The 12,520-nt window shown below is 40.8% G+C and overlaps 1 protein-coding gene across 6 annotated transcripts in view; it reads right to left on the minus strand.

The window, feature by feature from the left end:
• Positions 1-12,520, minus strand: part of Dlg2 (discs large MAGUK scaffold protein 2) — an 857,262-nt gene that overhangs the window by 16,860 nt on the left and 827,882 nt on the right. For 3 of the 6 annotated variants that reach the window (XM_059271442.1, XM_059271434.1, XM_059271418.1), the window contains one exon: positions 9,747-9,792. In XM_059271442.1, the coding sequence (XP_059127425.1) occupies positions 9,747-9,792 (46 nt within the window). Of the gene's footprint in view, positions 1-9,746; positions 9,793-10,590; positions 10,691-12,520 lie in introns of all 6 variants that reach the window. The other 3 variants (XM_059271427.1, XM_059271411.1, XM_059271402.1) reach the window with 1 other exon arrangement.

Genomic DNA, 12,520 nt, shown 5'->3' on the forward strand with positions numbered 1-12,520 from the left:
AAAAGCAAGTGCCTATTTCATTTAAGACATAGAAACTTGGTCAGAATATTATTACAGCATGCTAGAGGTTCAATCTAATACTGAGTCATTAGGAATCTGTTGCTGGTCAGTTAAATTAGACCCAAACTGAGGGCACTGGGGTTACAGCTGTGGGGCAGAGTATGTGTTTAACATGTGGAGGTCCCTGCCTTCAAGCTCTGGTCCCCACTCCAAGTTCAGAGGTGTGTTCGAGGTTGTTGGTTAAGAATGCTGCTAACTCATGCCTTCAGAATGAGAGCTAAGGGAAGCGATGCTGTAAAAATGCCAGCATCAGCAGCAGCCTTTGCTGCATGTCCTCTGCTTCAGGGTGGGCCTTGAGCCAACCGACTACTGTGGAGAGTAAGCTCAGCTTTGGCAATCAGTTTTAAATGAAATTTATACACCAGATCAACAAGGTGGTCATGGGGTTGTCTCGGTTTAGTTGTAAATGTCAAAGGTTCTGAGCCTGTATTTGCACTGGGTTTAGTGTCGATCAACCTTTGATGTAAGAATAGGTTAGGGATATTGAAAACAGACTAGTGTCTGCTAGAGGGGACATTTGAGGAGGAATGCTATGGGGGAGGGTGGTCTTTGCCAAGGCCAAAAGACAGTGAACCTCGTTGTTCTATACTATACTATACTATACTATACTATACTATACTATACTATACTATACTATACTATACTCCACTCCACTCCACAGTCTATGGGCTGCCCATCCCAACCATATTTAGTATGCAACACCAGTTTCTCTTTCATAGCTCCGGCCAGGGGGAAGTGAGCTGTTTTCATGATGGGTGCTAACTAAATAGATGGTTGAAATACCTGCAGTTGACTCAGGTAGTTCTTCCCTGTTTGTCATTGTGGAGTACAGAGGCCTTCTATGGAGCCTTGGTAGTGGTATAGGGCAAATGTGGTTTTCTTACATTTTCAAGTGTAAGAAATGGCCGCCAACTTAAGTCATGTTTTCATCTACCCCAAAGAGGACTTGTTGTTGGTATTGGCACTGTGAGGCCACACTACATCCTGAAGGCACAATGAGACTTGGCATCTCTCCTAAATGGCACCTGTCCAGAGCTGCCCTAGAAGTGTTTAGGAGGCATCCTTATGTGTGAGAAGGGGACTGGTGTGAGATGACTCAGAATTTGATGTATTTAGGGAAAGAATGATTCCCTGTGAATAAATTAAACTACACAAAACCAGAGTTTAGATTTAAAAAAAAATGACTACTGCCAAGCCCCAATCATCTGGTCTGGAGATACAAAGAGATCATTGCCATTCAGAAGGTGGGTGGAGGTTTGTGGAGAAAGAGTTTGAGGGACAGTGGCATGGTTCACTAATGTTAGCAATGATAGATTATGACTTTATAGGGAAGACTTGGTAAAATAATATGAAAGGAGAATCCTGATAGTGAGACAAAGCTTCAGGTGTTAGGTGATGGATGTCAGAGTCTGCCCTCTACACTGGTTGTTCCATGAAGACAAAAGCAAAGCTCCATCCACCATTGTGACTCAGGTGTTGTAAGATGCTAGAGAACTCACACCGTGATTTCCGTTGTGAAAAACAAGATGAATAATAAGCTGAAAGATAGGTTCTACTCTGCGTGTCTGTGAATAGGATCGTTTCACTTTGGGAAATCCAGTTTCCTCTAAATAAATGTAACACGTCATGCTTCTATTTGAATCTCTTTCCAGTCATCTTGCAGATCACCCCAATGGGATCTTCCAAATGCAAATCTTAAATAAGACATCTGATGGCAGTCTGCATCATTTGTGGTTCTGAAAACCAACACAAGCCCAGCTTTGATGAGAGAATTGTTGGTCCATGGCTCTTTGGTATCTTTCTTACAGAAAGAACTGGTTTTCATTCAGGCATCCTTTATGAATCCCAATGCTTGTGGTCCTGTGCAAACAGGTACTGTGTATGCATAGGAAGCTTCTGGAGAAGCCGTAAAAGCTGAGGATATGTAAGAGCTATGAATTCAATATCTTATGCCAATGTTCATGCTCAAGTAAAAAAAAAAATGGCCCATTGAGTATCAGAAAAGGAACAGAGTGGAAAGAAAAAAATCCTATAGCAATGAAGAGAGAAAAATCTATGTCTTTATGTCATTCTGCAGGAACCAAAGGGCTTTCCTTTCCTATCCACTGGCTTCTTGTTTTTATAGAGTGTCTTGGGTAGTTGGTACTCTGGTGACCCACTTGATAGATGGAGAAGCTGAGGTTCAGAGAATTTGATGAGGCTCCTTTGCTCAGCTAGTAAGTGGCAGAGCCGAGATTTAAGTCCACATTTATTTTTCGCTGTTGAGTCTATCATACTATCTCAGGAGGGCGAGAGACATGGACTTCTCTGTGGAACTTGCAGTGAACAAAGGGCGTGGGTCAGAAAAGGGGGCAGGATGGCAGAGAAGACAGAAGAGGTCCATCTGTAAACATCAGCTTTTCAACTTCCTCCTGCTCTCTGTTGATACATCATCTCCATAGTCACCCTTAGTAGTTATTTTTTTTCTTTTTCTTTCCTCACAAGAGTTTTGCACTTAGAATAACAGCTGGCAAAAGGTACAAACTATTCTCGGTCTTGTTTTGGCAACTTTGTGGCTGACAGTGGGCAAGCAGCACATGCGGTGTGGGGTTTGCAGCTGCCAGACACTTGGCAGAGCTGCTTCTAACAGACTCTGCACAACACTGGGTGTGTGAATCAGGAGCCAGGCACAGTGAGACGTGGTGAGAGTGAGACCCCCCACTCCCCATGTGCCTTCAGGAAAGAGAAAAAACAAAAGAGGGAAGGAGGGGCATGGGGCTTGTGCTGGTGATGTTGTATTTAATGTTCTAAATCTAGTTCTTAGGGCTCACACCTGATGGCTATTGAGAATCAATCTGCTTCCCGTTAGCACTAGGACAGGATAGACTGTGTGCTTCATAGATGGTGGATATGGAGCACATGGTGATGTTCCTCTGTTCTGTGCCCTCAATGGGAATTACACAATAGTCACTGCCTGAAGTATTGATGAGCTGCAGTGTGACCACAGAAGTTGTTTATGTACATTTTTTTCTTTCTTTCTTTTTTTTTTTTTTTTTTGATTTTTCGAGACAGGGCTTCTCTGTGTTGCTTTGCGCCTTTCCTGGAACTCACTCTGTAGCCCAGGTTGGCCTCGAACTCACAGAGATCCGCCTGTCTCTGCCTCCCGAGTGCTGGGATTAAAGGCGTGCGCCACCACCGCCTGGCTTTTTATGTACACTTCTTAGTTATTTTCTTCTTTTATTAGTCTGGATGTTTTGCTTGCATGTATGTCTGTACACACTTGCATGCTTGGTGCCTGTGGAGTCCAGAAGAGGGCGTTGGGTCCTCTTGGAACTGGAGTTATAGGCAGTTGTAAAACTCAGGTTTTCTGGAAGAATGGCCAGTGTTCTTTACTACTGAGTCATTTCCCCAGCTCTTCCAAAAAATTCTTCAAGCACCTATTTCCAATTGGTTCCACTTGATATCTTGATTGAAATCTATTTGTTAGCTCAGTGTCTCCATAGGATAGTCAGGAGATTAAATTACTTAACCACCAGAAAGCCCTTACAATCAGGCTTAGTAAATAGTTAACACTATAAGCAGTGTTAGTCTTTTCAACTTTCCTGAGATTTTTTTTTTTCTCTCAAGACAAGGTTTCACTGTGTCGCTCTGGCTGTCCTGGAACTCACTCTGTAGACAGGTTGGCTTTTAACTCACGAAGATCCCCCTGCTTCTGCCTTCTGAGTGCTGGACTAACTACCGCCCTGCTAGTTTTAGTCTTAATAATCTGATCAATGGTATAGAATGGTTGCACAGTACTGGATGAAACAGCAAGAAGCTGGGGTTATAAAGCACATGGTGCAGTACAGAATGTGGGAGGGCCAGAATGACAGGTCTCATTGCAGCTTCAGAGCAACCACTTCGTGAGGTGCACAGCCTCTTCCAGCTGTGCCTGCCTCCTATGCAAAGTTGGCTATCCAGCTAAGACCTCCCTAATAACAGCATCATTGCAGAAGTCAAATGAGATAATAAAGATGAAAGAACTAAATGCAGCCATGGGCAATACGTGTCAAAAGTGGAGTGGGATGGAAAGAACAGAAGCCATGATTACCAACTCTTTTAGGAGAGTCTTGGGTCTCCTCATCTCAGAGACTGCACTCAGATCATTTCTTCGAGATCCTCATTTAGAAAATCCTAACTTAACTGACGAATATTGACTGTCAACTCCCATACAACCGTTATGTGTAAACAGCTTAACAGAGCTTTGAGACAGGAGGTCATCAGCTGTGGAGGTTTGCCTGGTCCTCATAATACCTGTTTGGTATTTATTGCCTCACAATACAAGGGCAATTGGAAGGTATATACAGAAGGGCCAAAAACATGAGCCTTAACTTTACTACTTTACTGGTAGAAAGAAATACAGAACTATTCAATAGTTAAGGTTTTCAAGTGGTATTTCACATAATTAGGCAATATCTTATTAATTAATAAGATTTTATTTAGCTGCTACTCAATATAGTTGGACTTGAAAAAAATTATTCTGTAATGTTTGATTTGATATAGCAGATGTCTGAATTATGTTGTAGAAGTGGAAGCTTGTAGGTATGCATGTGTAAGGCTGTGTGTGTAGGCATGCATGTGTAAGGCTGTGTGTCTCCAGAATGCAGTGTGAAGGGTGCTTTGTGCATTGTGCAGCACAGTAGCCTTGGACTATTTTGTATCACCTGCTTTTTATAAAGCCATCGTGGCTCCAGATTGAACAGGCAATGTTTTCACAGTGGCAAAGAGCCTTTTCACATTTGTTTGTACTGGTATTCATGAGACGTAAAATTAGTCTCAATTATAGCAAAAGCCAGAAATTCACTAGAAAAAAAATACAGCCTATTTTGATATCAAAGTTGCCTCTTTCTGGAACACATGTCTAGGCCATACCTCTGCCTTTTTGGTGTGACACTGCCCCTCACAGAGTTCCTTTCTCCCTTTTGACATGTACTCTGCTTTCCAAAGCTTAGTGCACAGGTCACTTCCTGTCTGGAAGTAGCATGCATGCACCTTCTGTCCTGGAGTAAGATTTTTATCCTGGTCCCTACAGTTCCTGTTTATGTATCAAGTTCTCTCTCCCAGTACACGAACAGTGAGATCCAGGCTTGATCAGTTTTCATGCTGGGTTTTAGTGTACTGAGGAATGGGACCTTGCATGGAGAAGCTGCCAAATGAATCAGTGAATGTAACTCTTAGCTTTGGAGGAAATCTCGCATGCCTGTGGCCCTGTAAAATCTGAGACCCCAAATGTAATGATTATACTCCACATCTACCTTACTAACATCATGACTCCAGCTCCAACTCCCTCTCTTCTCATAGGTAATTTATGGCATGTACAATTGCTTCCTTCATTCCCTCAATAAATATTTGTGTGCAGCTACTATTTGAAAGGGAAAAGAATGATTGGTGTCATCATGGCACATCACCCCAAAGGCTCAAAGTTGTGGTCTAAATTCTGACTTAGTGGTTCTGGAAAAAATATTCCAAAAATGTAATTTCCAAAGAAGGTTGTACACCCCATAAAGAGGACTGAAGAACAAAGCATGCATTTTCCTTTTCTCTGGCTCTGTCTACTGGAGGGGAGCAAAGCCCTTGAACACTGAAAACTAAAGCAATTAGTGTCTTGGTCTTCATGAAACCAAACAAGTACATCACATTTCTCCTCGTGAAAGATCAAGGGTAGCTCATGGAGTCAGAAAGGTAAGCGTTGGCCCCTCCTTCTTGGCTAGTTCTGAATTGAAAATAACATAGGAAATGAGAGAGGCAATTATCTCTGCTGCCGTTGGGTTAATGATAGGAGTAGGAAGAGCACAGCCATGTTGAGCATAAGGACTCTGAATCTGTCCATCTGCGAGAGTCGATGGAACTCATCAATTTGACAATCATGCACCTTTAACACTCTGCCTGTGCATCTTATCACAACTTTGTCATTCAGTCTTTGGTCAATGTCACCTTCCTTTTCTGATCCTCATCATTACCTGACACCCTTCCTTGTCTCGTGTGTGTGTGTGTGTGTGTGTGTGTGTGTGTGTGTGTGTGTGTGTGTTTTCGACTGGCCACCAGTCTGCTTCTTCAAAACCCTACTCCACTCTAGGTTATACTTACTAATTGGCATGCTGCCTCCAAAGGCATGATTTTTATAAAGCACCATACTATAATGGGGTAGGATAGGGATGCCCCAATTTTTCTTTTAAATTAATATTCATGCAAAAGACAATGCCAATTTCTGCATTGGTATTTATTTATGCGAGTCATGTATTGGACCTGCAGTTTTCTGACACCCTTAACAATTGCTTTTTGGGTAATGCGTTTTATTAAGGAGTGCAAATCAATATTAAAGATATCATAAGGATCCAGTGGTAGTAGGTACCTATATTAGTTACCAAAGACACAAGTAGGCAGCAAGAAACCATGAGGCCTGATTAGAAGGATGAGCTTATTGTCTGGTGAATATTTCCATACACTAAGCAAATGGCTTGAGGTGACCAAAGAAAGACAGAAAACATTTTTAAGTAGTTACCTACCTTTTCAGTTATGTTTTGTGACCTAAAAAGTTTTGAAAATTCTTTCAGCATTAGATGAAGCGTTTTCATCAATTTCCCAACCATCCCTCAAATAAGGTCAGATGCATAGATATGCTATGTTTCTTAAAATATTAATCAAGGAGAAAGTGATACAAAAGACACCCGATTTAAAAGGAACACTGTAAGTTAGGAATGCTTCTGCTCCAGGACCAGAAGGGAAAAGGCGAGAATAGAATCATGACCCTCTCCCTTCCTACAGGGAGGTTAAATTGATTTGGGGAACAGAATGTCAAAATCTTCCATCATGAGGTCTCAACCAGCTGAGGTTCAAATTGGTATTAGAAAAATCTGCGCCTACATCCACCAATCATGTTAGGGTCCACTGATGGCCCCTGTGTCATTTGTAACTTTCCACATCAAATGCTGATTTTATTTCAAGCCATTTGCTTTCGAGAAGGATGACAAAAAGAAAAAAAAAGAAAAAAAAAAAAGAAAGAAAAAGGCAGCAGTTGAAAAGAATCTGAAATGACGACCACAGGCAATGGAGGCAACCGCAAAGAAAGGAAGCACAAGGCCAAGCAGAAACTTACGGCAGCTACTTTCGCTATCGCTGGCATTAGAGGAGACGTGTTCTGCAAGAACAGCACAGCACATTAAAGAAGGGTCAAGCGTCAGAGAGCAGCCAGAAGGGAAAGGACACACCCATGCAAAGCTACTGCAAACGGGAGCAAAGGGCCAGTGAAAGGCTGCGGAAGAGTCGCACTGAGAGAATCCAGAAGACAAAGATGAAAACTTTATTGCCACTTTGCACAATACTGCTGTTTCTTCCTTTCAGCAAATACAAAAAGTACCTTTAATTATCAAACAGCAAACAATGGCAACCCAGGTGACGTTCTATCTCTAAGTGACACATCCGTAGAGTTCTGATTTTCCAGAAGTTGTGAAGGACAGTGTGTGTCCACTGGTGTGTAGGCGATTCCCAGTATCTATTTTAGCCCTTAGTTATTTTGACTCCAACTGATCCCTGGAGTCCCTTTGATTTTCCATTTAAATACTTTGCAAGCAAATCCTCAGCTGTAAAAGGGATTTTTGAAGCTCTTTCCTGCTTCAGTGAGTAGAAAATATGGGAGGAAGCAACGAATTCCTGAGAAACGTTTCATGACTTAGTTTTTTATTCTATGATTCTTCCTTGAATAGATATTAAATTCTGGGAGAATAGAGCAGGCAGAACATAAATGGCCTGATACTCAGTGCAGGATCTGGCATGAATTATGTTTAATTTATCCTGAAGGTCTTGGCTAACAGCAGAGATGTGTGTGTTGTTCAGTTGATGAGTTGATCGTATATAACTTATCAACTTCTTCACACGTCACTGCACTAGAATGATATATATGTGACTACTTGGCTTTCAGCTGTTTGACGATACTTAAGAAAGAGGAACAGAAGATACATTATTCTCTGACAGCAAAAAATAAAATAGTGCTTTAAAATGCTTGGACATACACTTTTTTTTTTGGCCTGCTGAGGGGGATTGATTCTATAACATAAAACTAAAGAAAACCAAAGCAAATGCTGATTCCAAACCATTCCTCTCTGTGTGGCTTTATGACCAGAGCTGTGCTGTTAATCTGGGCATACATTTAACAAGTCCAAGACTCATGGGGGAGGGGGTGGGTGAACCCATGAGAATCTGCTTACTATCATTGAACAGATAGTGAAGACGCATATGCACACTTCAGGGCACCTTTGTGGATGTTCTTATCTTTCCTACTTGAAACAGTGATGTAGGGAGAACTGGATTTTTTCTCATTAATTAAATCTGTTCAGTTTTTAGAGAGTAAGCAAACATCTGGATGTTCTGGATTCAACAGAGCATTACATACTTTTTAATGATGCTTACTATTAGTGATATGCTAAAACAGTCACTTTCCCTCTCCAAATTGAAAGTGTATAAATTCCCCCAGGTGGTATTTAATGCCATCCAGGTGATGCTAAAATCAGTGGGTAAATTTTATACCACACTCTATAAATCTTTCAAAGATAAAGTTTTCATCTTTAAGAAGAGCAGCACTTGACCAGATTTTGTTTTCTCCAGCTACATGTCTAAAACAGGCCGCAGAGAGTCAAAACTTGAACCCTGAAAGGCAGGCATCACCACACGCACAGGCTTATATGAACAGCCCTGGAATGTGAAATCCAACTCAATGGTATTTTGCTTTATAAAATGAAACGGACAACTAAAAATATCTCCTGTAGCTATTACATTAAAACATACAAAACAAAATTGAATATGTGATACATTTGCAAAAGATACAAGATTCTGTTCTTATTTCCTTGGTGCTTCTAGAGTGGAATTAGGATTAAAGAAAGCAAAAATCATAGCATAGGCTTTTGAGACACAGATACTTGTTTTTAATTGCTAAGTGCAACGAGACATAGACCAAAGACACGAATAAGTAGAAAATGTAAAGGTCTAATATATCTTATTTTTCATTCTGTACTACAAGATGAAGCCCTGACAACAAATGCAGCTGGTAACTGAGATATCTAAAACTATCATACAAATGGTTCAAGCAGGACCACTGCAAGTCAGGAAAAATCAGTCAAAGTTAATAACAAAGAATTAAGGCTCAGACAGCTTAATATTTACTTTTTGAGAATGCATGTTGCTTTTGACTACAAAACAGCTCCTTCATTAACAGCAAAGTATAGCTCAATTATAGAATTGGGCAAGGTCATTATATCTTTCCATGTTGAAAAGGCAGAAGAAAGAACATAAAGAATGTTTCTACTTTGCCATTCTAGAACACTTCACTCACCCTTTCTTTGACATGGTCTTTTGCTCTCTGAGAGGAAGTTGGTGACTGAGCAAATGATGCCTTGATGGGCATCAGGACCATGTTGGCCATTGTCACACGGCCAGAAAGGGGGAGGTGTTGCCCACAGCAGGAGTTAGACTGCCTGACACACTTTGCTTTTAAATGCTGACATGCAGAACAAAATGACCGAAACTTATTTTGTAGGAGCATTCACAGCTAGGTAACAAATCAAACTCGTATCGTGTGCATGCTAGGAATGAAAGGCCCTCAGGAAAAGGAACAAAAGCCAAACTCAAAAGGAAAGGAAAAGAAAAGTTAACAGTGACCATTCCTGGAAACTTACTCAGAGTCTTTGTTCCATAACCGTCGTCACCTAATCCGGGGATGTCCTGCATGGAAGTCCCCAGAGAGAGCAATGAGAGAGGAAGAGCAGCCGCGGAAGAGGAAGGGAGAAGTCAGTGGAGTTGAAATGGATACTACCATGACAGACCGTGTTGCCCAAGCAATCTGGATCCCACTCTCTTTCCTTTTGAAATAACTTTTATCCCAAGCTCCCTGAGCTGAGTTATAAAAGGAAAATTTTGATTTGTAAATCTACTCAAAAAAATTGAAGCCAGAGATTGGGGGGGGGAGAGAAAGAATCAGTGAATGTAATTTTTTTTCACTGTCAAAGAAAGTCCCCACTCCAAATTTCATAATGAATTCTTTATCCACCACTATAAGCTCCCTTCTCAGCATATATTTAATGGCTTCCTGGAGGGTAAGAGTGAACCGATGCCCCAATACTCAATAAAAGTCATCAAATTACTTCTAGTAAGTTGGCATCCAAGACAAAATACATATGTGGCAATGTAATCCAATATGTCTGAGCAGAAGGGAAGTTTTTCTCAAGCCTTAGGGAGTTGCATGATCAAACCAGACCCATTCCTGGTCACAGAGAAATGCTGGTTGGACTTGAAGTCCCAGTTTTGTCAAGGCTCTTTCTAGTGCTTTCTGCACAGCACAGCCCCGGGAAGGGAAGGATCCAGACTGCAGTCAAACACTGGTCACAGTAGTAAAACCTGCCCTGCCTGCCTGCCATGTTGTTTGCCTAGGTGTGTGGCGTGGGCCAGCCTGTCATGAGTGTGGCCTGTGAAGATTTTTTTTTTCTTGTGTTGCAGGTGACATTATCTTCAGAATCTACTTACGTTCAGGATCACTGGTTTCCTGCTCACTCTGCTCCTTGTTCTTGTAGAATGGGAATTTTCGTGAAAAGATGAAGCTCTTTTTACGCTTGTCATTGAATGACTGTGAAGGAGAAAAGGCATGGGGCAAAAACAGGGGACGTCTAATTGTTGTCACACTCATGCTGACACAACAACTAGTTTGTAAAAGCACAGAGAGCTGTAGTGACGCAAGGGGACACTCAACAGAGGCGCTGGAGGGTTCGAAGGGCAGACTTGACTTTCAAGGAGTGCCAACTCTGGATAATGGCGCCTTGGGAAAATGGTTTTACAGTCAGAACACTCCTTGCAGATAAATGGTGACCGGGGATGTCTTAAGGTGGAAGATCCAAACCCATCCTGGTTCTACAGTTTGCCCGTCACCTTTGACAGGGAACTGAATCTCTTCTAACTTCTGAATCTTCATCTACAAATCAACACACTTTTCCGGTGTTAAGATCACACTAGGCAATATCCACATAAAATGCTATATAATTCTCATTTTATCACTGTTAGGCATAAAATGACTGACTATTAAAAAATAGGTTTTTTTCCTCATTGTCTAGCTGTCTTAAAATTGAATTTGTATTAGTTCCGCTTGGGTTTAATTAAAACTGCACAAGGAAGCAAGTGGATTTATGATACGTGATAAATATAGTGTAACATTTTAATTCTGCCTCACATCCTCATTATGGACTACCTCGAGAAGCACAGAGAGGTTGAGTCCAATGCCAGTATCACAGTTTTTATTGGTGACAGCCAGCAAGCAGTCAACCAGAAGCTTCTAATATGGTACTTACTTGGTAATCACCCAAGCATAGGAGAAATCATAGTCACTCATGTACATTTTGGTAAAGGGAAAAAATTAGGATGAATAACTTCAAAGTACAAGCCATCTATTAGTTTAAATGAGACTGGATTAAAGATAAAATATATTATAGTACAGTTATTAAAATGCAATCACTCCAGTGATCAGGACATGCTTGTTCAGTAGATTTTTAAAGAAAACTCAATTTATCACATGGTAGCTGTTGTTACACAAATACTTTGTGGGTTGTTCTTTGTGAAATGGGATCATTCAAATCTTATTAATTTCATATTTTATAATGTTTCAAAAATGTCTTGCCAGCCTGATTATCATCCACACTTGACTGATTTGAATCTTTTAGCTGCTTAAAACCACTAGAAAAACATCTCCAGGGAACAGGGTTTCTTACTTACATAGGTTTTTGATTGAATTGCCAATGGCATTGTGAAAGGGGTGTTCTAACCCAGGGTTAGCATTGGCCACTGGCAGGAAGAAATGTGGAGCCAGCAAGGTGACAGCTTGGAAGAAATGAGTACTTGTTGGCTGAGAGATCAGCATTTTGTCCCATTCATGGGACTTAGTCATGTGCCCATATTAATTAGAAGCTGGACAAAAAATTGGTGCAAATAAGGCATTTGTTTTGTACTCTTGTGCTCCTCTATTAAATTAGTACTGATCATGTTCATTCAGGAGACACTGAAGTACTGAAACATCTTTCACTAAAGTCAGAGGAGCTAAATTTTATGCCAGATCAGGAACAGTTTTATGTCTCATATTAAAGCACTACTTTCTTGGAACTTAAGTCTGCAGACAGCACCTGTGTTTAATAGAGTTTTATCATAACTTGTAATTGAGAACTGGCAGCCATAGACAAGGCTGGGAAGTGCCCCCATATTTTCCTTAAAGGAACATTACATATTCTTGCATCACTCCAGTGTCATGCCACTTTTACATTTCAAGCATATTTAAACTCCAGTAACTGAAAGTAAAAGAAAAATATCATGTAAGATTAATGGCATGTGATATTGCAGGGGGTGTTAGACACTACTCATTTAGATGACTTTTCATGCAAAACAATTATGAAATCTCATGCAAATACAAAATTAT

The sequence above is a fragment of the Peromyscus eremicus genome, chromosome 1 (genome assembly GCF_949786415.1).
Source record: "Peromyscus eremicus chromosome 1, PerEre_H2_v1, whole genome shotgun sequence".
NCBI lineage: Eukaryota > Metazoa > Chordata > Mammalia > Rodentia > Cricetidae > Peromyscus > Peromyscus eremicus.